Genomic DNA, 27,649 nt, shown 5'->3' with positions numbered 1-27,649 from the left:
GTGTGTGTTTTATCACACAAATCTATTTTTAATACTTTCAACAGTCGCAATGTAGAATTCCAAAACAATTACATGAAAGCCAGATGGAAATTCAATTACACCAGCCACAAAGCAGCACAATATTTGAAATAACATGAAATAAAGTTTTTATGACTGAGTCGGAACAGGCCTGTTCATTTAGCTGGACACGAACCTTTGACATCAAGCTGCTGAGTATTTTCAGCTCTTTTTATTATACGTGTGAAAGTGTCAGAAAAGTCTAACATACCTCCACCTGAGCTGAGCATATTTTCACTAAAGGTAAAAAAATTGAAGAATATCTCATCTTAACTAGCAATTCCAGGAACATAACTCTTTTTTTTTCCTTCTGTCAATTCTTTTCAGTGTATAAACAATTCCTATTCTGTCAGTTTAATAAAACCATTTTCTCACTTATTACAATTATTTCTGTTTGAAATATTAGGGCAAGGTTCGTAGAAGCTGTAACACACAGTTCCAAGGGTTAACTGGATAAATATGCATATTAAACTAGATTCAAATTAAAGACTTAAAACAATTGTGAATTTTTTTTAATAAAAGTTACATTCACAGCCATATTAATACTCATCACTATTTCACAATAGACTAGAGTAGTTGTTTCAGTTTTTATGTAAAGTTTAGAACGAAGTTTCTAAAAACAATGTAACTTTTGTAAAGTTAATATAGTTATCCTAAAACAGTTACAGCATATACAAAAGGCACAAATAAACCATTCAAAATAAAAACAGCCTTTGAAAATAATCTTTACAAACAGCACCTGTTCAAATTAAGATATTTGTATTGCACAGTTGTGGGTCACTTGCAACCCATTGAATCTTTCTCCTGTTATAACAGTTCACAGAGCCGAGATAAAAGAAATGTTACTGCATACCAGTCCATTCTCCACCCAATACAGATAATACTTTTGTAGCTGGTGGCTGCATTCATCACCATTGTGCACAATATCTCCAGAAGAATGAAGTCTGATGGATCATTCAAATAACTTTACCTCTTTTCTTTTTCAATCTTCGCATGTTCAAGCACCCACAACAAGTCCATCTTCATTTAGGAAACTTGAAAACACTTTTCTTGGTAGATTTGCTTTCAACTGGCTGGAAAAGGAGTGAACTTTAGTATTCTCTGTTACACAAACATAAATCTAAATAACTAATGAAACTGCATGATATTTGACAAAATGTGATGTTTAACAATGTTATGGAACTATAATGTTTGAAAGTACTGTATATACCATTTTCAGTTCTGCCACTTTCTTTTTCAGTATCTTGGCTACTCATTTTCTGATAATAGTAGATCCTATTCATTAACAGTTATCGCAGATTATTACACAAACTAAATTACAGGTGGTTAACAAGCACACTGACACAGAAAACAAATGTTGAATGCTCGAACAGTCCACGGGTGTACTGCTGGTCCATAGTGTCCAATGGGCACAATGGACACTATGGACCGGCAGAACACCCATGGACTGCTCGAGCACGAAATACGCTGGGAGAAACTGAAGAATCACAAATGCTGAGTGATTTTTAATTACTGAGGGAAATACAGGGTTGTTGGAAATTTTAGTGCAAGAGGAACACAAAATGATGGAAAGCACATCATAAAAACTGCAAAGGCATTCTCTTTTTCCTTCTTATACAGATATTATTAGTTGTTCCTTACATACATTCTTGTCTGTGGCCAAGGAAGGAGGAAAGAAAAGTAGAAATAGCTTCAGACAAAATGTGAAATGCACTTGACTGTTCACAGCACATCATTAATGTATAATACTCTAAAATTCCGAATCATAGTATACTGTACTCCCCATGGCCACTGGAGTGTACATTTGGGTCTCTGCGTGGTTTTGTGTGTGAATGTTTGTAGTTTTACTAGAAAAGAGCAAGAGCACAAAAACTAGTGCAAATATGTTTTATTGTATATGTTTCTATGCTCCACGCGTCAAGTCTGCTATAGGTGAGTGGTTGCCTTTCCCTTAATTTATGAACATTGTATAATTAGGTTTTTATAAATGTGATAGGGGTTCCACAATGCTTCAGCTGCCCACTGGTAATGTTTTAAATTAGAAAGCTGAAAAATATTTACTTTTGGATGAAACAACTCATCATAATTATTATGTGTGACTTTTCAAGCACAAGCAATAAGCATAAAGTATGTAGTAGAGTCTAATTTGTATTCATGGACATGTACATAACAAATCACTACTCACATAACAGCAAAAGTACTGCAAAGCAGACAGATGTACAAAAAGAAACAGGATGATAACAAATATCTTTTAACAATACAACTATCTGGAGTTTGATTACACAGTACAGTTTCGATATTTTTTAACACAAGGTTGCATTAGTCCCCCTGTTATGTCTTCCTTACGGTCATACACATAATAAACTTTGTTCATTGCACATTTAAGAAATGTAACAAGAGCAATATTACCTTATAAAAATGTGTATTTTAAACAATGTTAGCAATTATTTCTCTCATCAACTGTAAATCAAATAAAATTTTTATATGACAGAATTACTTACATAATAAGAATCCCTAGCCACAATTTCTACAGCAGTGTTTACATTGTAAAAACTGACACTGATAAATTTAAATTACGAAACTTCATCAAAGAATACACAGTGGCACATAAGAGTGTAATTTTCTGGAACAAGGAATGTTAAGTAAAGGCAGTAATCAAATCAGAAAAAACAACAAAAAAAGGCCCTGGTTGGGTGTGAATGGAATTCTGAAGAAATATGTAATGCAAATTCAAACTGTGGAAAATTCAGGATGGAACATAACTACATAATGAAAAGAATAGTTGCTATTCACCATATAGCAGATATATGATATTGCAGTGCTTGCATTATTCTGATGACAATGCAATGAGGTGACCACAGCTTGTTACGAAACATCTCAATTGAATTTGCAATTGTGAATAATGACTACCATCAGCTGTAGAATGGAATGATGACAATGAAAATTTGTGCCAGACCGGAACTCAAACTCGGATTTCCCGCTTATTGTGAGCAGTCGCCTTACTGTTTGGCTATCCGTGCATGAATCACGGCCAGAACCGAACTTGGTTGATGCATGGTTGATGACATAGGAAAGTTTTGGTCTGAACGTGAGTTGTGCAGGGACAGCCAAATGGTAAGGCGACCACTCGCGATAAGTGAGAAATCTGGGTTCAAGTACCAGTCTAGCAAAAATGTTCATTGTTGTCATTCCATTCTACAGCTGATGGTACTCATTATTCGCAATTTTGAATTCATTTGACATATAGCAGAGATGCTAAGTCACAGAAAGGCACAACAAAAACACTGTCCGAAAGTTAGCTTTCAGCCATCAAAGCCTTTGTCACAAAAATAGTACCAACCAATGCCACACACACACACACACACACACACACACACACACACACACACACAGTCTCCAGCAGCTGGAGCCAGACTGCAAGCAATAGTATGTTATGGAGGAGGCAACCGGATAGGAATAAGGGGGAGGCTGGGGCAGGGAGGGGTAGGGATATCAGTATAGGTGTGGAGAACAGTAAATTACTGCTGCCAGCATGCATGGACGAGGTGAAGAGTAGGGCAGCTAGGTGCAGTCAGCAGGTTAGGTGGAGAGTAGGCGAGAGAGGGGTAGCAGGAAAGGAAAGTAGTAAAAAGACTGAGAGCTTTGGTGGAATAGTGGGCTGTTTAGTGTTGGAATGGGAACAGGGAGGGGGCTAGATGGGTTATGGCAATGACTAACATAGGTTGAGGCCAGGAGGTTTATGGGAATGAGGGTACGTTACAGGAAGAGTTCCCACCAGCGCAATTCAGAAAAGCTGATGTTGGCAGAAATAACCCATAAGATACAGGCTGTGAAGCAGATACTGAAATGAAGGACATCATGTTGGGTGGTGTGCTCAGCAACAAAGAGGTCCAGTTGAGTTGTTTCTTGGCCACAGTTTGTCAGTGGCCATTTATGTGGACAGACAGCTTGTTGGTTGTCATGCCCACGTAGAATGCAGCACACTGGTTGCAGCTTAGCTTGTAGATCACATGCCTGGTTTCATTCCCTGCCTTTGATCGGATAGGTGATGGATGTTTGGTAGGTGGTGGTAGGAGGATGTATGGGACAGGTATTGCATCTAGGTCTATTACAGAGATGTGAGCCATGCGGCAAGGGGCTGTGAGCAAGGAGTTGTGTAGGGATGGACGAAGATATTTGGTAGGTTCAGTGGGTGGCAGAATAACACGGTGGGAGAAGTGGGAAAGATAGTGGGTACGATATTTCTCATTTCAGGACACAATGGGAGGTAGTCAAACCCTTGCGGAAAATGTAATTCTGTTGCTCCAGTTGTGTGTGGTACTGAGTCATGAGGACAATGGTCCTCTGTGGCTGGGTGGTGGGCTTCTGGTGTTGGATGACTGGAAATATAAGGCACAAGAAATCTGTCTTTATACAAGGTTGGGAAGGTAATTATGATCGGTAAAGGTCTCAATGAGACCCTAAGTACAGGTGAGCACAAAGTCTTGCCCTGATTATAATAATTTATTACAGAATAACTGTTCGACATAATAATTTACATTTGGTGCCATTACATAGGTTAGTGTTACTAGTTTTTTTAAGACCACTTAAGTTAGTAAACCTCAACATGTGCTCCCTTGGTAGCTTGGAGAATGATGAGGTGGTATTCCAGTTCCTGCCAGGTGTTTCGTAACATGTGTTCTGTCACAGTACCCACAGCAGCTTGTATCCTAGGCTTCAGTTCGTCGATGTCAGCAACTGGCGTGACGAAGACTCTGTCCCTGATATAGTCCCAGAAAAAAAGTCAAAGGGCGTAATGTCTGGAGAGCGGGGGGAGGGGGGGGGGGGGGGGGGGGGGAGGTGTCAGGGTGTTGAGCTGCTCCTTCCAATCCACCGATCTGCGATCTGGAAATGCTTCATTCAGGAAATCAGGCACTATCAAAGCCCAGTGGAGGTGCTCCGTCTTGCTGGAAAATTATCCATGACTGATATTCTTCTAATTGTGGGGCAGTGAACTGTTGCAAAAGTCTAAGTAAATGTTAGCGGTAATGTATTTAAAAATACGGGGGGTCCAAAAACCCTGTTATGCATGCGGCTGCACCAAACATTCACTTTTTCGCTGGCTTGCTGTAACTGAACAGTAGCACGTGGAGACCCTGAACCCCATATACAGACATTATGCCTATTTACCATTCCACCGACATGAAAGGTGGATTCATTGCTAAAGCATCTGCGATTTAAGGATCCTGCAGGAGGGCGGCAGAACACAAGGCACTAAGGGCACTCAGGGAGGACCAGGACACAGTGGTCTTGGCAGCAGACAAAGGGAACGCGACAGTGCTGCTTAAATTGGAAAACTATTGGCAAAAAATAGACACCCTCCTGCAGGATCCTGCCTACAAACGACTAGGGAAGGACTCCACCACAACAGTGTCTCACAAGACCGTTGAGATGCTCAACAACACAGGACTAGAGAAGAATATCATCATTATCACAAATGCTAAAACCCTTGATGGGTTACAGTCCACACCATGTGAAAAACAGCTGAGTTTATGAAGGTACTAAAGGCCATGCAGCTGAAATATGAAGACCTGCTAGTTAGCTTCGATGTGACACCCTTATTCACGAGTACCAACAGAAGACTCCCTAGCTTTACTCGAAGAACACTTTGAGGAGGATATCATCAAGCTCTTTCGCCATGTGCTAACCACCACCTATTTCAAATGTGGTGAGAAGTTCTACGAACAGATAGATGGTGTAGCTATGGGCTCCCCTCTAGCACCAGGCATAGCCGACCTATACATGGAGCACTGCGAAAAGCTAGCACTGGACACTGCTAAACATAAGCCAAAAGCCTTCAACAGGTACATTGATGATACTTCTGTAGTTTGGCCACATGGCAGGGACAAACTGCTAGAGTTCCATCGACACCTCAATGGTATACATGGAAATATCAAATTTACCATGGAGATAGAAGAGAACAGAAGCTTACTCTTTCTGAATATCCCGATCACAAGAAACATGGACGGCATGCTGGGACACGCAGTGTACAGAAAGAAAACACACATGGACCTCTATCTTAATGCCAACAGCTGCCACCACCCTGCGCAACACAATTCTGTACTCAACACCTTAGTGCACAGGGCCAGGTCGATCTGTGATAACACAAGTTTGCCAGGAGAATTTCAACAGCTCATGGACACCTTCAACAAAAATGGACACAGTGAGACACAAATAAGGAGAGCTCTGAAGACCGACCACAAGAAGAGAGAAGAGAGACTAGATGAAGACGAAGCAATGGGCTGTGCATTCTTGACATATGCACGTCCTCCAACAGCCAAGATCACGAGATTTCTCAAGAAATATGAAATGAAGACCGTTTTCCACGCAGTGGGAAAAATCAAAGACCTTCTCAGTTCAACCAAGGATCCACTAGTCTGACGGCACCTGGTGTGTACAAGATCGGATGCGAATGTGGGATGCAATATATAGGACAGACGCAGCGATGCATCTCACAGCGCCATAATGAATACATCAGGTATGTATGCTTGGGCCAGATCAACAAATCTGCTGTGGCAGAACATAGTACCGATGAGAAACACAACTTCGATTTCGCAGACACAAAGAAAAATATGCAGTATAAATGGATTTTGGGACTCAGTAAACAAAGAGTTCATAGAAATACGGTTACACGACAACCTAATCAACGGCGACAGTGGCTACCATCTCTGCACAGCCTGGGAGCCTGCAATCAGGAAAATCAGAGAAGAACGTTCCATTCCACCAAGGGCCACGGCCAGAACAGAGACGGATGCTGGGACACGAATCACGCAACTCCTCCTCCTCCTCCCCCCCCCCCCCCCCCCCCCCCCCCCGTTCCCCTCCCTCCACCACCACTGGTCGCTCAAGGCGTATCAGGTGGTTCCGCGAGCGCGTGGTTGGCCGGCGGTAGGAAGCCGAGAGTGGTCCAGCAGAGATATCAGCCCATGACCGACGATATCCTGACACTTCGCTTGAAGATGATGGAGACGCATTCCATCGAAATGTTGCTACGAGACGACGACGATACTCGGCTCACAACCCATGAAGACTTCATATAAGCATCCCCTCATGGCTCAGTACCACCCAGGACTGAAACAACTGAATTACATTCTCTATCAGAGTTTCGACTACATCTCACTGTGCCCTGAAATGGGAAATGTCCTACCCACTATCCTTCCCATCAATCCCACAGTGGTATTCCACCACCCACTGAACCTACACAAAACCGTCATCCATCTCTATACAAACCCTTGCTCCCAACTGCTTGCCTCATGGCTCACATCCCCATAACAGACCTAGATGCAAGCACTGTCAAATACATCCTCCTGCCACCACCTACTGTAGTCCTGTCACAAACATCACCTACCCCATCAAAGGCAGGGATATCTGTGAAAATAGTCATGTGGTCTACAAGATAAGTTGCAACCGCTGTGCTGCATTCTGTGTGGACAGGACAGCCTACAAGCTGTCTGTCTGCAAGAATGGCTACAGACAAACTGTGGCCAAGAAACAACTGGACCACTTTGTTGCTGAGCGCACCACCTAACACGACGTCCTCCTCTTCAATTACTGCCTCACAGCCTGTGCCATCTTGATCCTTGCCACCAACACCAGCTTTTCTGAGTTGTGCATTTGGGAACTCTCACTGCAATATATCCTATGTTCCTGTAACCCTCCTGGCCTCAACCTTCATTAGTCGTCATCCTAACCCATGTAGCCTCCCTCTCTGTTCCCATTTCCCCAATGCACTCACCTCCCAACAGCATCTAGCTGCCCTACTCTCTACCTTGTATCTGCATGCTGCCAGCAGCACTTTACCATTCCCCACCCCTAACCTGCTATCTCCCCCCTCCCCAAAAAAAATCCCGTAATGCGCTGCTGCTCACCTCACAGTCTGGCTCCAGCTGCCAGAGACAGTGGTTGTGTGTGTGTGTGTGTGTGTGTGTGTGTGTGTGTGTGTGTGTGCGCGTGTATGCGCGTGCATGTGTTGTCTATATTTTGACACTTTCCAATAGTCTTTTTATTGTGCCTTTCTGCGATTCAGCATCTCTGCTATATTGTGAGTAGCAACTATCCTTTCCATTATATTGTAATTTTACACCTGCCTTGTATTTAGACATAATTACTTTCCTATACTGCATCTAGTATTTTAAGCATGGTATAATCTTTACTGGACAATGAAACAAGTGCAACACAAGTATCTTAGAATGCTGATTACAATAAGAGCAGAGTCAACTTATAAAAATTGTATAAAATGTAAATGGTATTCCACATAGACAGTTACCATCACTCTTGATCCAAACAGTATTCTTGCTTTGTCTTCCTCTTGTGGGGACACCCCTTCGTCTGTAGCCACCCTGTTCATTTTAATTTGCAATTTTTGCTTGATTGCCTGCATAAAAAGATAGAAAATGTTAATGCTTTAAAAGTATCTGTAACACTGACAAGTATACAAAATTATTGTAGTAGTAGTAGTAGTAGTAGTAGTAGTAGTGGCAGCAGCAGTAGCAGCAGCAGCAGAAATTTTATTTATCTTCAGATAAATTTTACAAGGATGTTGGAGAACTCATATTACAATTTAAGAAGAAACAAACATAATTTATACCAAAGGTATTTAAATACTTAAATGTCTTGTTTATCAAGAATGCTGGGATTTTGTAAGCTTTAATTAACACCTTATTCGGAGTTCCTGTGTCCAAAAATAAATAAAAAACATGGGCTACAAGTGACATTAAATAATGGTTACACTATTTAAGAAAGTGGGGAAATCATTGGAGTTACAATATAGACCTGGATCATACCATTTTTAAATTTAAGACTGTACTGTGTGCTACATGAGACATGAATGCGAACTGAGAAGAACAAGGAGTTTATACAGAGAGAGAGAGCAAGTAGCTTCAACAGCTAAACCAATAAACAAATGGAGGAAAATAATACAGAATGGGACTTAAGAACATTGAGGATGGCAATCACTAAACAGCTACCAAAGTTATATATATATATATATATATATATATATATATATATATATATATATAATGGAAGGAAACATTCCACGTGGGAAAAATTATATATAAAAAACAAAGATGAGGTGACTTACCGAACAAAAGCGCTGGCAGGTCGATAGACACACAAACAAACACAAACACACACACAAAATTCAAGCTTTCGCAACAAACTGTTGCCTCATCAGGAAAGAGGGAAGGAGAGGGGAAGACGAAAGGAAGTGGGTTTTAAGGGAGAGGGTAAGGAGTCATTCCAATCCCGGGAGCGGAAAGACTTACCTTAGGGGGAAAAAAGGACAGGTATACACTCGCACACACGCACATATCCATCCACACATACAGACACAAGCAGACATCTCATGTCTGCTTGTGTCTGTATGTGTGGATGGATATGTGCGTGTGTGCGAGTGTATACCTGTCCTTTTTTCCCCCTAAGGTAAGTCTTTCCGCTCCCGGGATTGGAATGACTCCTTACCCTCTCCCTTAAAACCCACTTCCTTTCGTCTTCCCCTCTCCTTCCCTCTTTCCTGATGAGGCAACAGTTTGTTGCGAAAGCTTGAATTTTGTGTGTGTGTTTGTGTTTGTTTGTGTGTCTATCGACCTGCCAGCGCTTTTGTTCGGTAAGTCACCTCATCTTTGTTTTTTATATATAATATATATATATATATATATATATAATAGAGGGAAACATTCCACGTGGGAAAAATTATATATAAAAACAAAGATGAGGTGACTTACTGAACGAAAGTGCTGGCAGGTCGATAGACACACAAACAAACACAAACATACACACAAAATTCAAGCTTTCGCAACAAACTGTTGCCTCATCAGGAAAGAGGGAAGGAGAGGGAAAGACGAAAGGATGTGGGTTTTAAGGGAGAGGGTAAGGAGTCATTCCAATCCCGGGAGCGGAAAGACTTACCTTAGGGGGAAAAAAGGACGGGTATACACTCGCGCACACACACACACACACACACACACACACACACACACACACACACACACACACACACATATCCATCCACACATATACAGACACAAGCAGACATATTTAAAGACAAAGAGTTTGGGCAGAGATGTCAGTCGAGGCAGAAGTGCAGAGGCAAAGATGATGTTGAATGACAGGTGAGGTATGAGTGGCGGCAACTTGAAATTAGCGGAGATTGAGGCCTGGTGGGTAACGGGAAGAGAGGATATATTGAAGAGCAAGTTCCCATCTCCGGAGTTCGGATAGGTTGGTGTTGGTGGGAAGTATCCAGATAACCCGGACGGTGTAACACTGTGCCAAGATGTGCTAGCTGTGCACCAAGGCATGTTTAGCCACAGGGTGATCCTCATTACCAACAAACACTGTCTGCCTGTGTCCATTCATGCGAATGGACAGTTTGTTGCTGGTCATTCCCACATAGAATGCATCACAGTGTAGGCAGGTCAGTTGGTAAATCACGTGGGTGCTTTCACACGTGGCTCTGCCTTTGATCGTGTACACCTTCCGGGTTACAGGACTGGAGTAGGTGGTGGTGGGAGGGTGCATGGGACAGGTTTTGCATCGGGGGCGGTTACAAGGATAGGAGCCAGAGGGTAGGGAAGGTGGCTTGGGGATTTCATAGGGATGAACTAACAGGTTACGAAGGTTAGGTGGACGGCGGAAAGACACTCTTGGCGGAGTGGGGAGGATTTCATGAAGGATGGATCTCATTTCAGGGCAGGATTTGAGGAAGTCGTATCCCTGCTGGAGAGCCACATTCAGAGTCTGGTCCAGTCCGGGAAAGTATCCAGTCACAAGTGGGGCACTTTTGTGGTTCTTCTGTGGGGGATTCTGGGTTTGAGGGGATGAGGAAATGGCTCTGGTTATTTGCTTCTGTACCAGGTCGGGAGGGTAGTTGCGGGATGCGAAAGCTGTTGTCAGGTTGTTGGTGTAATGATTCAGGGATTCCGGACTGGAGCAGATTCGTTTGCCACGAAGACCTAGGCTGTAGGGAAGGGACCGTTTGATGTGGAATGGGTGGCAGCTGTCATAATGGAGGTACTGTTGCTTGTTGGTGGGTTTGATGTGGACGGACGTGTGAAGTTGGCCATTGGACAGGTGGAGGTCAACGTCAAGGAAAGTGGCATGGGATTTGGAGTAGGACCAGGTGAATCTGATGGCACCAAAGGAGTTGAGGTTGGAGAGGAAATTCTGGAGTTCTTCTTCACTGTGAGTCCAGATCATGAAGATGTCATCAATAAATCTGTACCAAACTTTGGGTTGGCAGACTTGGGTAACCAAGAAGGCTTCCTCTAAGCGACCCATGAATAGGTTGGCGTACGAGGGGGCCATCCTGGTACCCATGGCTGTTCCCTTCAATTGTTGGTATGTCTGGCCTTCAAAAGTGAAGAAGTTGTGGGTCAGGATGAAGCTGGCTAAGGTAATGAGGAAAGAGGTTTTACGTAGGGTGGCAGGTGATCGGCGTGAAAGGAAATGCTCCATCGCAGCGAGGCCCTGGACGTGCGGAATATTTGTGTATAAGGACGTGGCATCAATGGTTACAAGGATGGTTTCCGGGGGTGCCACCCATTCCACATCAAACGGTCCCTTCCCTACAGCCTAGGTCTTCGTGGCAAACGAATCTGCTCCAGTCCGGAATCCCTGAATCATTACACCAACAACCTGACAACAGCTTTCGCATCCCGCAACTACCCTCCCGACTTGGTACAGAAGCAAATAACGAGAGCCATTTCCTCATCCCCTCAAACCCAGAATCCCCCACAGAAGAACCACAAAAGTGCCCCACTTGTGACAGGATACTTTCCCGGACTGGACCAGACTCTGAATGTGGCTCTCCAGCAGGGATACGACTTCCTCAAATCCTGCTCTGAAATGAGATCCATCCTTCATGATATCCTCCCCACTCCGCCAAGAGTGTCTTTCCGCCGTCCACCTAACCTTCGTAACCTGTTAGTTCATCCCTATGAAATCCCCAAGCCACCTTCCCTACCCTCTGGCTCCTATCCTTGTAACCGCCCCCGATGCAAAACCTGTCCCATGCACCCTCCCACCACCACCTACTCCAGTCCTGTAACCCGGAAGGTGTACACGATCAAAGGCAGAGCCACGTGTGAAAGCACCCACGTGATTTACCAACTGACCTGCCTACACTGTGATGCATTCTATGTGGGAATGACCAGCAACAAACTGTCCATTCGCATGAATGTCTGCTTGTGTCTGTATGTGTGGATGGATATGTGCGTGTGTGCGAGTGTATACCTGTCCTTTTTTCCCCCTAAGGTAAGTCTTTCCGCTCCCGGGATTGGAATGACTCCTTACCCTCTCCCTTAAAACCCACTTCCTTTCGTCTTCCCCTCTCCTTCCCTCTTTCCTGATGAGGCAACAGTTTGTTGCGAAAGCTTGAATTTTGTGTGTATGTTTGTGATTGTTTGTGTGTCTATCGACCTGCCAGCGCTTTTGTTCGGTAAGTCACCTCATCTTTGTTTTTATATAGTCACCTCATCTTTGTTTATATATATATATATAAAAAAACAAGGATGAGGTGACTTACCGAACGAAAGTGCTGGCAGGTCGATAGACACACAACCAAACACAAACATACACACAAAATTCAAGCTTTCGCAACAAACTGTTGCCTCATCAGGAAAGAGGGAAGGAGAGGGAAAGATGAAAGGATGTGGGTTTTAAGGGAGAGGGTAAGGAGTCATTCCAATCCCGGGAGCGGAAAGACTTACCTTAGGGGGAAAAAAGGACGGGTATACACTCGCGCGCACACACACACACACACACACACACACACACACACACACACATCCATCCACACATATACAGACACAAGCAGACATATTTAAAGACAAAGAGTTTGGGCAGAGATGTCAGTCGAGGCAGAAGTGCAGAGGCAAAGATGATGTTGAATGACAGGTGAGGTATGAGTGGCGGCAACTTGAAATTAGCGGAGATTGAGGCCTGGTGGGTAACGGGAAGAGAGGATATATTGAAGAGCAAGTTCCCATCTCCGGAGTTCGGATAGGTTGGTGTTGGTGGGAAGTATCCAGATAACCCGGACGGTGTAACACTGTGCCAAGATGTGCTAGCTGTGCACCAAGGCATGTTTAGCCACAGGGTGATCCTCATTACCAACAAACACTGTCTGCCTGTGTCCATTCATGCGAATGGACAGTTTGTTGCTGGTCATTCCCACATAGAATGCATCACAGTGTAGGCAGGTCAGTTGGTAAATCACGTGGGTGCTTTCACACGTGGCTCTGCCTTTGATCGTGTACACCTTCCGGGTTACAGGACTGGAGTAGGTGGTGGTGGGAGGGTGCATGGGACAGGTTTTGCATCGGGGGCGGTTACAAGGATAGGAGCCAGAGGGTAGGGAAGGTGGCTTGGGGATTTCATAGGGATGAACTAACAGGTTACGAAGGTTAGGTGGACGGCGGAAAGACACTCTTGGCGGAGTGGGGAGGATTTCATGAAGGATGGATCTCATTTCAGAGCAGGATTTGAGGAAGTCTTTAAATATGTCTGCTTGTGTCTGTATGTGTGGATGGATATGTGCGTGTGTGCGAGTGTGTACCTGTCCTTTTTTCCCCCTAAGGTAAGTCTTTCCGCTCCCGGGATTGGAATGACTCCTTACCCTCTCCCTTAAAACCCACTTCCTTTCGTCTTCCCCTCTCCTTCCCTCTTTCCTGATGAGGCAACAGTTTGTTGCGAAAGCTTGAATTTTGTGTGTATGTTTGTGTGTCTATCGACCTGCCAGCGCTTTTGTTCGGTAAGTCACCTCATCTTTGTTTTTATATATAATTTTTCCCACATGGAATGTTTCCTTCCATTATATATATATATATATATATATATATATATATATATATATATATATATATATATATATATATATGTTTGGAATTTAAAAGAAAATAGAAGGGCTATAAAAGCAAAGAATATGATTTACTGAAAATTCCTTAATAACTTTACAGCAGACAACAGGCACTTATTAGGATGAAAAAGAATATAGCAAAGAGCATACTAAAAAAGAATATAAAAATCCTAATACAGGTTCATTTCAAATGCTGAAAATGAAAGGCAGTTCTCTCAGAAGGCTCTGAAAATGTAATACAATCAAAGAGTTACTGTAAAGATGAATATGACTAATGAGACCTGAAAATTAAAGCAGGCAAATCTAATGTATGGAGATTTACATTAGAGAAAGAAAGTTTCAAAGCTTACCTTCAAGAAATAGTTCAGGGTACACTTTTAAAAGTTCATTTCCAAGTGCAGACTTTTACCCTCTAATTCTGGTTGCCTGTTCTGTGTCAATATGCTAACTTTTTGTATAATTGTCTTCACTGTAGCAGTGAATGGTGTGGAAGAGGTACAAGACTGTTATGTCTTATGGTCTTTTTTGCTTTAATACAGGGTGATTATAATTAAAGTTAAACTTTCAAAACGTTGTAGAAATAACACCACTGGTCAGAATGACATCAAATTGCAACGGAATATTATCAGAGGAGGATAATAACGCATGGCAGAAGAAAAAAAGTAGTGTGAAAATTGATCAATAGATGGTGTTGTATGGGTCAGAATACGTAAATGAAAACCCCTCTGCACAACCCACTGAACTTGGTATAAACTCTCCGGGTACACAGCTTTCCTCCTTTCACATCTGTGACATTCGCCAAGATTTTCTCAATGCAGGATCATGCTCTGCTTGTAAAGCTGTATTCCAAGAATGATTGTGCACATGTTGCTCTGCAGAAAATGATTCAGAAATTCGAAAAGATGGGTTCTTTTGGTGTGCAACCTGGTAGAGGAAGTAAACGAATTGATTCCACGTCAGTGGAAGCAGTGGCCACAGCAATGCAGGAGGAGAAGAGTGGTGGTGTGCAAACACATAGTGCACAGAGAATTGCTCGAACATTGGACATACCCACGAGCACGGTGCGTAAAATCCTACAAAACATCCTTCTTTGCTATCCATTGAAAATTACCCATGGGCACGAGTTGCTTCCTGTTGACTTGCCAGCAAGAGAGACCTTTGCTTTAGAATTTCTTGCTCACATGGAGGTGGACAATGATTGGATACGGAAGATTTTGTGGACACGAAGCCCACTTCCATCTGACAGGATATGTCAATACACAGAATTGTCGAATATGGGCAACGGAAAATTCACACGCAAATCAACCAGTACCACTTCACCCTGAAAAAGTCACTTTGTGGTGTGAGTTTATGGCATCATTTATCATAGGGCCATATTTTTTTTTTGAAGAGACAGGTGCTTCCGGTCCTGTTACTTGTACTGTCACTGATAAGCGCTACGAGTGTCTTTTGTGCAACCACATCATTCCGGCTCTCCAACAGCGTGGGGATGGCTGCACACTACAAATTCAGTTAAGCAGCTACTGAAACGCCATTTCAGAAATGCTAGAATTATCTGCTGCCATGTTCTGCAGCCTGGCGCCCCGGTCACCTGATCATAATCCGTGTGACTTCTGGCTGTGAGGCTATCTGAAAGATGCTGTGTTCAGTGTTCCGATTACAAACTTAGCTGCATTGAAGGCATGCATTGTGAAACACATTCAGAACATGACCCTGGAAACACTTTTATCAGATGTGGAACATGCTGTTTCTCAGTTTCAACTTGTTGCAGAAAATGGTGGAGAGCATACTGAACACATTCTGCGCCAGTCACACAGAAATTAATAGTCCAATTTGATTTTCACTGATGCTTTTTATGCAGTTTTTGGCATCAGGCCAATTAAAAACCAATTTTTTCTATTCAATGTGATATGACCTTGCCATGGTGTATGGGATTACATAACTAAGAGTATCACACCTGTACACCCATGCACACCAAGTAGTACAGTTTGTTTAATGTCAAACATACACCTTAGGCATTGCTGTATGGTTCATTTGTCATTTGTAGTCTACCACTATTAAATTGTGATGCTTACAGTGCCATCTATTGCTACATTTTGAAACTATTTATTTTTCTTCTGCCACACTTTTTCCCCCTTCTCCGATAATATTCCATTGCAATTTGACATTCTGACCAGTGGTGTTATTTCTACAGTGGTTTGAAAGTTTAATTTCAATTACAAGCACCCTGTATATTGTACTGGCTTAGTGACTTTAATTTTGTGGATCATCATCCACTCCATGGAAAAAAGACATTTACAACGCCAATAGGGGTGTGCTGCCCTTTAGATCACATAACATCGACAGATACGAAGAAAGTAAATTGTATAAAGAAAATATTACATGGTAACCACCCGTATCATCTAACACAGCCACACATCGATCAAGACGCATCCAACACATGGCTAAGAAAAGGCAATATATACAGTGAGACAGAAGGATTCATAATTGCAATACAGGATCAAACAATAAACACCAGATATTACAGAAAGCATATTATTAAAGATCCCAATACCACAACAGATAAATGCAGACTTTGCAAACAACAAATAGAAACAGTAGATCACATCACAAGCGGATGTACAATATTAGCAAATACCCCAGAAGACATGACAATGTAGCAAAAATAATACATCAACAACTTGCCATACAACATAAACTAATAAAACAACACGTTTTCACATACAAGTATGCACCACAAAATGTACTGGAGAATGATGAATACAAATTATACTGGAACAGAACCATTTTAACAGATAAAACAACACCACATAACAAACCTGACATCATACTCATCAATAAAAAGAAGAAATTAACACAACTAAGCGAAATATCCATACCCAATATAACAAATATACAGAGAAAAACAGGAGAAAAAATTGAAAAATACATCCAACTGGCTGAGGAAGTCAAGGACATGTGGCATCAGGATAAAGTTGACATTATACCAATTCAAATGGTTCAAATGGTTCTGAGCACTATGGGACTTAACACCTGTGGTCATCAGTCCCCTAGTACTTAGAACTACTTAAACCTAACTAACCTAAGGACATCACACACATCCATGCCTGAGGCAGGATTTGAACCTGCGACCGTAGCAGTTGCACGGTTCCGGACTGAGCGCCTGAACCGCTAGACCACCGCGGCCGGCTTATACCAATTATACTATCAACTACAGGAGTCATACCACACAATATCCACCAGTACATCAACGCAATACAGCTACATCCAAATGTATATATACAACTACAGAAATCTGTAATTATTGATACATGTTCAATTACCCGAAAGTTCCTAAATGCAATGTAACATATACTGTACAGTTAAAAGGAAGTCACGCTTGATCAAGGTCAGCGTCACTTTCCATTTTTAACCAGACATAATGTCTGAGAAATGAAAGAAATAATAATAGAAATGAGGAGGAGAGGGCAAAGAAAGATGATCTACTCAGAAAATAGAATATTTGCAGCACAAACAGTGAGTTGTAATTTACAGCACAAAGAGGAGTATTAGCTGCTTGCTTTTTCTCTTTGTAAATACATAAAATAATTTTAATTTTTATAGCAATTTACAACTTATCATCCATACCTGAGAAAGAATAACTCTCCTACTATCACTTTTCATAGCCAGCAATAAATCCAGCCATGTCCAAGTCACATTATGATATTCCAGAGTTGGAATGACCAAGCTGAAATCTCTAATGTCTTCCAAATTTTTATCCTTATTGCCTTTATAGCTCACCCTTACTGGCACTTCTGGTATCTTTATGTAAATAAATAATTTATTTTTCTCAGCTCGCTCCTGTAAAAATAAATGTCATCTTTATTAGAGAAACTATGTGCGAGAGGGAACAGAGATTCTGAGCACTACAGCTTAGTTCTGCGTAGAACACAAATAATGCAAGGCATAAAGGTAGTCACTTACCATACAGCTTATTATATTACTGAGCTTTCAGACAACTCTCTCTCTCTCTCTCTCTCTCTACTGGCTCAGATGTGCGCATCAGTATGTGTGTGTGTGTGTGTGTGTGTGTGTGTGTGTGTATGTGTGTGTGGGAGGTGGGGGGTGGGGGGGGGGGAGGAGGGGGATTTCATTTTTTGCTCTGTTGTAGCACACTGTCCAAAACCTCAGCAAGTTTTCAGTCTTACATATGAGCCTGCTGTCCACTCCACACTTCAGCTACATGGTAAGTGGTTATCTTTACTGTCTCCATTATTAACATCTGTAATGGGATAGACCTTGTCATGAAACTGCACCCATTTAAGCCATATAAATAAGCACTACTGTTCACTGATATTTATATATGAAATTTTTATTATCAAACTGCTCCTAGAAAGCAGATAGCAAGAGCTGTTGCTGCTGTAGTCATCAGTCCAAACACTGGTTTGATGTAACTCTTCACACTTACATATCTTGTGCAAATATTTTCACTCATGTATAACTGCTACCAGGTACACTCACTTGAATCTGCTTACTTCAGTCAAGCCTTTGTGTACCTCTAAAAATTTTATGCTGAACTATTCCCTCCATTATCAAATTAAATACTCCTTGATGTATTCTATAAACACCTCAATGTATCCTATAAACCTATCCTTTCAGTTAATAAAGTTGTGCCACAAAGTTTTTCCCTCTCATTCAATTCAGTACAGATTCATTTGTTACTCAATCTACGTAACCATCAGCATTCTTCTGTAGCACCATATTTTGGGAGCTTCTGTTCTCATCTTGTGTACAATGTTTACCGCTTATATTTCACTTCAATGTAAAGTAGAACCATGCATGTTCAAACTTGTTTGTCAGATTTGCTCTTTTCTACTTGGGATTGTTAACAAGCCTGTACAAGTGCCTACAAAGTTTGTCAATTTAACCTCACTTTTGAAGCAAATGCTGTTCGTGTCCTGAACTATTTTGAAGAAAGTTAGAATGGCTATCAATGCAGACAAAGTGGTTCCCGCATTGACTTTAACACTGTGTATAAAGAAGATAAAGACAACAAAACACTGGTCTGGGGAATGGTTAAAATTGAAAGAGAAATGTACCCATGAAAATCACTTAGAGGAATTTACTCAGAACCTGGTGGTTACATCTACTTTTTCTGAATGGACAGTCAATGTTTTAGTAACTGAGTTACTTTGCTCTCACACTGAAAAAGAAAACACAAGTATGTGGAAATTTATTCTCTTCTATGTTTATTCTCTTCTACTTGTTTATTTAATGACAGTTCATTACCACAAGGAAGAACAGGAGAGCTTCAGTTTTTATTTTTATTTTAGTGCACTCTTGCTTGTATGTTGTGCATATAAGATTGATTTACTTTTTAATCTCTTCCTGGGTAATATATGGTTGGGAAAGACAGTACACCTCAACTCTTTTGGTAATTGCCAGCACCATTTTGTTTTATCCCTGAAAGCCGTTTCCATAGTGGTGATACAGCGAGATAAACAGAAATAATACTCTTTTTCACTAAAGATGCACAGTGAAACACTGACACAAACATCTGCCATTTTGTAAAACCTGCCGTCAATCAAACTTTCAATCAACTGTGCCACACACATTCTTTGTCTGACAAACGTTGTAGTAGAGTCTGACAAATTGTTTGATCGTGTGCAGGGTGCTTAAGGTCACAGGTGCCGACTCCATGGAGCCTGAGGGGGCCCGAGCCCCCTCAAAAATTCGTTTGGTGTGGGAGGGGGGGGGGGGGGCAGAGCCCCCCCCCCCCCAAAAAAATTTAAGAAAATTGTTAGTTGTACTATGCTTTGTAAAATCACAAAATTATGTTGGAAATTATTATTTTCCTTGTTTGACAATAGTTACCTTTTACAATACATTCAGTAATGCGTTAAAACAAATAATTATTACAGTAGTAAGCAGGTTAACTGAAAATGAGTGGTGTGAATCACTATAGTGTTACGGTGCTGAGGGCACACTTAGAATTTGTCCCGGTGTGTGAACCTTCGGGTAAAGTCTGGTACCTGTGGGCCAGTGCTGTGGCCGTAGCTACATCAAAAGGACTGGAGCAGAAGCACCTGGAACGGTCTGCCTTGCGTCACCTTGATGCTTTGAGACATTATGATGCCGTGGCTATATAAATCCCACCCTGCTGTTGCAGTCATTCAGTGTGGATCGTTTCGTTCAGTGGATGCTGCAGACATGCTAAGTGTTCCAACTTTAGTGCCTAGTGGACTATTTTATATGACTATATTTTACTCATTTTCTTTAGTCCCTTAGTGTGTCGTGAATTAAGTTTGCAACGGATAAATTTGTTACCAAAAAGGTGCACTTGGAAGCTGATGATACTGCAAGTCAACCTCCAACAATTATTGTGTCATCAATTGCTTCGTTGTCTTCAGGCGAGAACCATTCACAGCCGAAACCTGGACAATCTGGTACGTGAAGATCATTTCAGAATTCTTGGTGGATCAAATATACATAGCTATAATATGAAGTATCTACCGAAAAAGTTTTTTGCAAAACCTGCAAAGAGGCAGATGCTAAAAATCTATTACAATTTTCTTCAAAAAAAGAAGATGCATTTACTTCCATAGGGTTTTCTAATTGGAAAAATACTTTGGAAAAATTCTCTCTTCATGAAAATATATTTACGCATAAAAAAGGTGTTCTGAGAGTAAATTGTATCACTAATCGAAGTGTGGTCTCCCAATTGAAAGAACAGATAGATAGTGATATGAAGAAAGACCATTTAGCTCTTGAGACAATTTTCACTACCATGCAATTTCTATGCCAACAAGGACTAGCAATTAGAGGGCACGAAGATGTAAACTCAAATTTTGTTCTATTGTTGGAACTCCGAAAAAATGACATACCAGAGTTTAAAGATTGGTTAGGGCATTCCGAGTATAAGTGGACATCCCACGATATTCAAAACGAGATCATTGATCTAGCAGGAAAGTCTGTGTTGAGAAAGGTATTGGCTTCAATCAAGAAGACTAAACATTTTTCTATTATGGTTGACGAAACAAGTGATTCTTCTATTTACGAACAAGTGTGATTTTGTATTCGTACTGTCGATGATTCCTTAATCATCAACGAAGACTTTATTGGCTTATATGAGACCCCAACACTGAATCACAAACTCTGTTTAGTATTCTAAAAGACCGTTTTGCTCGTCTTGATTTGTCAATGGATAACTTTAAGAAGACAGGGCTATGATGGTGCCTTTTACAGCCAAGTAAGTCGGCTATAGCCGAACATTGTATTTCCACAGGACATACTATGGATTATTCGGCCACGAAAATCTTGGCCCCATCGAGATCCTTCTGGGATTCAGTTGTGAAGGAATCCGTGGAAATACGTTTAGCGGATAATCTCATTAATCGTGATCGCGGCTTTTTATTGAATAAGGCCTGGGACCCATTGATTTCTTTAATTTCAACCAAAAGAAAACTTTTTATGGCTTCTGACACGTCGAGCGACAAGTAATTTTAATATTGAAATTTTATTGTTTTGGACACGTCTGCGTGCATGTTTTACTTTTTTCACGCATTCGATTGCGCTCCATAGATGCAATAATATTGTAGAGGGCCTTGGAATCGACAGGTGGCGCGCATGCTACGGTAACTTGCGCATGCGCGCCTGCGGCACTTTTACGTATAAATAGAGCGACTTGCACTAGCAATCACCAGTGTCAAACACTTGCCTGAAGATGGCTGTAAGGTTGTCAGCCGAAATATCGTGGAAAGACGTCGATGAGATCCGGCTGCAATCCCGAAATCTTGTGGAATATTCGATACGCCGGGAAAACTTCAAGAGTCACTTCTAGAGTTTTTTGAAACATTTTCTGCAGAGGACATAACAGAGGCGGGTTACTAATGTGCAGGCTACCTTGAGTCAATGTTACAATTCAAGACTTATTTCTTTTTACGTCTTTATTGTCATGCAATGAACCCAGTAGATGATGTCAATGAAAAAAATTCAATGCCTTCATTTAAGTGTTGCTGATCTGGAAAAAATACATGAGGGCTTGATTAGTATACTGAATGGAAAGTGTGATAATTTTGAACACTTTTGGTAATTGTGTTTAAAAGAAAAACCTTCACAAGTTGATGATCCTTCGCTTCCTCGGAATTGAAGTATACCAAAGGAGCTTGAAAACAACAAAGCCAGCTCACTGCACTTTCAAAACTCCAAAGGAATACTACAAAGTTATTTACATTGAAGTTTGTGAATTGGTGCAATCTTGCATTACTGAGCGGTTTGCTTCAACTGGACTCACACAGGTCATTGCAGTTGAACAAGAGTGCTTGCTTTTAGTAAACAGAGATGAAACAAATTTGGAAAAACAACTGAGTTTTTCAAAAATGATCTAGACACAGAGAGACTGCTCTTACACTTGAATATGTTAGCCGATATTGCTAATAAAAAACAACTGGTCTTAAAAAACATGCGAGATGTAAGAGAGTACATTACACAAGAGCCTGTAGTTGGAAAAATGTTATGTGAAGTAGTGAAGTGCATTAAGCTTCTCCAAGTAGTCCCAATCACGACAGCAACAGCAGAATGGTCATTTAGCACCCTTAGACATCTGAAGTCATATCTCCGATCAAAAATGGAACAGAAGCAATTGAACAACTTGGCTGTTCCTCATACCCACTGAGATGTTTTTGATGAATTGGATATCCGAGCAGTCATCAACAACTTCACATTCAGTAATCCAGTAAGACAGTCAACATTTACACCTTTCTAAAGACACTTTAGCCCTAATAATGGCATTTAGAGCAATATTAAAAATATTTATAAAACAGAGAATTAAATTACACACATAATGTTAAATTTTCAGTTTTGAAATATTAGTACTAGTTTAGTACTGTATTAGTTATTTTCAAATAATTAAATATTTTTAGGGTCTAAGACCCAATTAAAACCCCCTATTTACATACTTTTTGACTGAATGTATTAGGCATACCGTATTAACTTTATTAACTGTATTAAAGCACTAACTTTGAGATATTGTTTTTATGTAATGAGCCCTGAGCCTTATTCAAAGTAAGCTTAAATTAGCTATTTCACTTATTAATCATAGTGCTATTACTGTGCAACAGCAATATTTTATGTTTTGTTCTTTTAATGATAGTTTAGGATTTCTTTAAATATAATTTCAGTCTTTCAGAGCTATATATTCACTGCTCTGTAATAGTCTATAAGAATGATTATTACTGTAAATTAAATTAGCTTTTTACGAAATACTGTGCATGTTTATGTTTTGTTTCTTTTTTCAAAGCCAAAAAATTGTCAGGCATGTCGAGTTCCCCGGGGTATTGAGTTATTGAGAGCCCAGTTTCCGAGGTTCTAATGTTGATCATATGACTCTAAATGCTTAAAAAACTTTAAAACTCACTATTTTTCATCTAAAATGTAGAAAATTTTCCAGGGCAAGACTCCCAGTATGCCCCCCCCCCCCCCCCCCCAATATTTTTTGTAAGTCGGCACCCCCGCTTAAGGCTACATTCCAGACAAACATTTTCAGAAAATACTTCCCACCACTTAAATTTATGAAACTTCCTGGCAGATAATAACTGTGTGCTAGACCAGGATTAAAATCTGGAACAGTGCCTTTCTGGGGCAATACCTCATCATCCATCCTCACAGCTTCACTTCTTTATAAATTTCACCCAAGTTCTCCTGCATACCTAATGGGACTAGCACTACTTGAAGAAAGGATATCTCAGTGAAATGGCTTAGTCAAAGGTCAAGGGATTTTTTTCCAGAATGAATATTTCACTCTGAAGTGGAGTGTGTACTGTTCTGCAATTTCCTTGTACACTGAAATGTGAGTGGGACTGCCACTTGAACATGGAACGTCATCTTTTGTGGGAAATGCTTTTATTGACTTAACTGTCTAGGCATGACTCATGATCTGCCCTCATGGCTTCTTCAGTATATCTCTCTTACTTGTCTGAAGGCAAGGTTTCAGGTTGGAATCATTATCCAACTTACAGTTTTAATTTGCCTCAAAGTTTCAAAACAGCACATTCCACTGCACAGCAGATGATTCACTCTGGAAACTACAATTTATATTCAATGTTAATATGATTCCTTTTTTTTCAGGAAATATTTGCTTGCTATAGTCAGTGAATAAACAGTGAAAATGTCCACCTTAACCTTGCTCTGACTTGTTTACACAGAGTTCATTGAGCGAAAAACATGGTTCAAATGGCTCTGAGCACTATGGGACTTAACATCTGAGGTTATCAGTCGCCTAGACTTAGAACTACATAAAGCTAAGGACATCACACACACCCATGCCTGAGGCAGGATTCGAACCTGCAACTGTAGCAGCTGCATAGTTCCGGACTGAAGTGCCTAGAACCGCTCGGACACCGTGGCCGGCTCATTGAGCGAGTCAGTGCCAGAAGGCATCAGTGCAGCGTGTAGCTTCTGAGCTGTATCTTGGTCATGCTACTTCCAGTGTCAAACAGTTATTGTGCAAAAAGCACATAATGATAAAATGTTGTCTTTTGTGACCAATGGACTTGCTGCCATGGTAACTCCAATTCCCATCAGATCACTGAAGTTACGCGCTGTTGGGTTGGGCTAGCACATGAGCGCTGCTGGCAAGTGAGGTGCACTCAGCCCATACGAGGCAAACTGAGGAGCTATTTGACTGAGAAGCAGTGGCTCCAGTCTCGTAAAATGACATAAGGCTGGGAGAGTGGTGGGCTGACCATCACATTCAGAGAGTTGACATTCAACTACATATTTACACTTTACTATGAAACAGGGAGCATTTTACACATTGCACCAATGTTTTCCTCTATCACTGCTCACTCAGTCATTCTTAAACACCATGAACTAAAAAGAATAGTCTATTTTCCTGTCTTATGCTGTTGTATCATGACTGCAGATACAATATGTATGTACCGTGTTGTAGTTGATATCATGTTCCTGCAATCTCTCCTTGTTGGTCTACGGAATCTGTCAATCACATTGAGGTGTGGAAGAGGTCACTGGTGAAAGATAATGACAAAAATTTTTGGACATCAGGAAGTTGAAAGTGAGCCAGGAATGGAATTTGCACGAAGGTCACTTTAGGACTTAAATGCTAGTACATTTATAATGGCCACAACAAAATCACTGGGCAGTTTTACAGCACAGTGTTGTAAAAAAAGCAAAAAGCTTCATAAGAAATTGACAAAGGCCATGAAGTAGATAACTACTTTCTTCTTGCATTTGTTACTTATTCAAATTATGTTTCTTCTACATATACGCTAAAGACACAATTAGTGAATGAAAATTTTATTTATACCACCTGAATGGTATATGTAAGAATGTCATTCACTAATTGAGTCTTTTCCGTATATATAGAAAAAGCATAATATGAAAAGTATCTCATAATATGAATTTGAACTGATCATCATCATGCATACTTTAAAAGCTTATAATGATACATACCACATATTCATTACTATAAAATATCTACTATATACACTGAAGTGCCAAAGAAACTGATACAGGTATGCGTATTCAAATACAGAGGTATGTAAACAGGCAGAGTATGGCACTGTGCAGTGGAGTGCGCGCTATTATGAGACTTCCTGGCAGATTAAAACTGTGTGCAGGACTGAGACTCGAACTCGGGACCTTTGCCTTTCGCGGGCAAGTGCTCTACCAACTGAGCTACCCCAAGCGCAGAACTAGCACTCCTGAAAGAAAGGAAGCACTTGCTCGTGAAAGGCAAAGGTCCTGAGTTCGAGTCTCGGTCCTGTGCACAGTTTTAATCTGCCAGGAAGTTTCTTATGGTACTGTGGTCGGCAATGCCTATATATGTAAGACAACAAATCTGGTGCAGTTGTTAGATCGGTTACTGCTGCTACAATGGCAATTATCAAGATTTAAGTGAGTTTGAACGTGGCGTGATAGTCTGCTCGTGAGCGATGGGACACAGCATCTCCGAGGTAGCAATGAGGTGGGGACTTTCCTGTACAACCATTTCACGAGTGCACCGTGAATATCAGGAATCTGGTAAAACATCAAATCTCTGACATCGTTGCTGCCAAGAATGGAACCAATGATGACTGAAGAGAATCGTTCAATGTGACAAAAATGCAACCCTTCCACAAATCGCTGTAGATTTCAATGCTTGGTCATCAACAAGTGTCACCATCCGATCCATTCAACTACGTCATTGATATGGGCTTTTGGATCTGAAGGCACTCTCATGACACCCTATACAGCCAGCCATGATGGCTGCATGACACACAGCTTTACGCCTCGCCTGGGCCTGTCAACACCAACATTGGACTGTTCGTGACTGGAGACATGTTGCTTGGTCAAATGAGTCTCATTTCAAATTGCATCAAGTGGATGGATGTTACGGATATGGAGACAACCTCACGAATCCATGTGCCCTGCATGTCAGCAGGGGACTGTTCAAGCTGGCGGAGGCTCTCTAATGGTGTATAACATGTGCAGTTGGAGTGATCTGAAAACCCCGATACGTTTAGATATGACTCTGACAGGTGATACATATGTAAGCATCCTACCTGATGACCTGCATCCATTCACGTCCACTGTGCAATCTGATGGACTTGGGCAATTCCAGCAGGACAATATGATACCCTATACAGCCAGAAGTGATACAGAGTGGCTCCAGGAACACTCTTCTGAGTTTAAACACTTCCAATGGCCACCGAACTCCCCAGACATGAACATTATTGAGCATATCTGGGATGCCTTGCAACACACTGTTCAGAAGAGATCTCCATCCCTCATACTCTTATGGATTTATGGACAGCCCTGCAGGATACATGGTGTCAGTTTCCTACAGCACTACTTCAGACATTAGTTGAGTCCATGCCATGTTATGCTGCAACACTTCTGTGTGCTTGCAGGATCTCTACATGATATTAGACTGGTGTACTAGTTTCTTCGGCTCTTTAGTGCATAGACATGATGTGGCATGGACTCGACTAATGTTCTGAAGTAGTGCTGGAGGAAACAGACACCATGAATCCTGCAGGGCTGCCCATAAATCCGTATGAGTATGAGGGGTGAAGATCTCTTCTGAACAGTACATTGCAAGGCATCCCAAATATGCTCAATAATGTTCATATCTGGGAGTTTCGTGGGCAGTAGAAGTGTTTAAACTCAGAAGAATGTTCCTGGATCCACTCTGTAGTAATTATGGACGTGAGGGCCGTCGCATTGTCCTGCTGGAATTGTCCAAGTCTGTGAGAATGCACAATGGACATGAATGGATGCAGGTGATTGGACAGGATGCTTACATAGGTGTCACCTGTCAGAGTTGAAACTAGACATATCAGGGGTCCCATATCACTCCAACTGCACACACCCCACACCATAACAGAGCCTCCATCAACTTGAACAGTCCCTTGCTGACAGGCAGGGTCCATGGATTCAGAATGTTGTCTCCATACCCATGCACGTCCATCCGCTCAATACAATTTGAAATGAGACTTGTTGTACTGTCCCTTAGGAGATTTTTATGAACAGTGCGTGTACAATGAATATAAAAATAGTGAATAACATACCACAGACAAGACTTAAAGGCATTTGTGAAGAACTATATTAGTAATATTTATGAAAACCTGTAATGTAAATACTCTGATGTGTAAAGGACTTCATCGCTGATGATTGATATTGTAGTGAAAAATATATTGAAATCAAATATTGGTATCT

At 41.3% G+C, this 27,649-nt stretch overlaps 1 protein-coding gene across 1 annotated transcript in view; it reads right to left on the bottom strand.

The window, feature by feature from the left end:
* Positions 1-554: 554 nt before the first annotated feature.
* Positions 555-27,649, bottom strand: part of LOC124585185 (protein KIAA0100) — a 323,014-nt gene continuing 295,919 nt past the window's right edge. Inside the window, exons 37-39 of the mRNA XM_047131392.1 lie at positions 17,582-17,794; positions 8,363-8,470; positions 555-1,130 (exon numbers count right to left, since the gene is read on the bottom strand). Of these exons, the coding sequence (XP_046987348.1) occupies positions 1,080-1,130; positions 8,363-8,470; positions 17,582-17,794 (372 nt within the window). The 3' untranslated portion in view covers positions 555-1,079. The remainder of the gene's footprint in view (positions 1,131-8,362; positions 8,471-17,581; positions 17,795-27,649) is intronic.

Source organism: Schistocerca americana, chromosome 1 (assembly GCF_021461395.2).
Source record: "Schistocerca americana isolate TAMUIC-IGC-003095 chromosome 1, iqSchAmer2.1, whole genome shotgun sequence".
In the NCBI taxonomy this organism is placed as follows: domain Eukaryota; kingdom Metazoa; phylum Arthropoda; class Insecta; order Orthoptera; family Acrididae; genus Schistocerca; species Schistocerca americana.
Note: the sequence above shows the minus strand (reverse complement) of the source record. Positions and strands in the feature narration are given on the sequence as shown.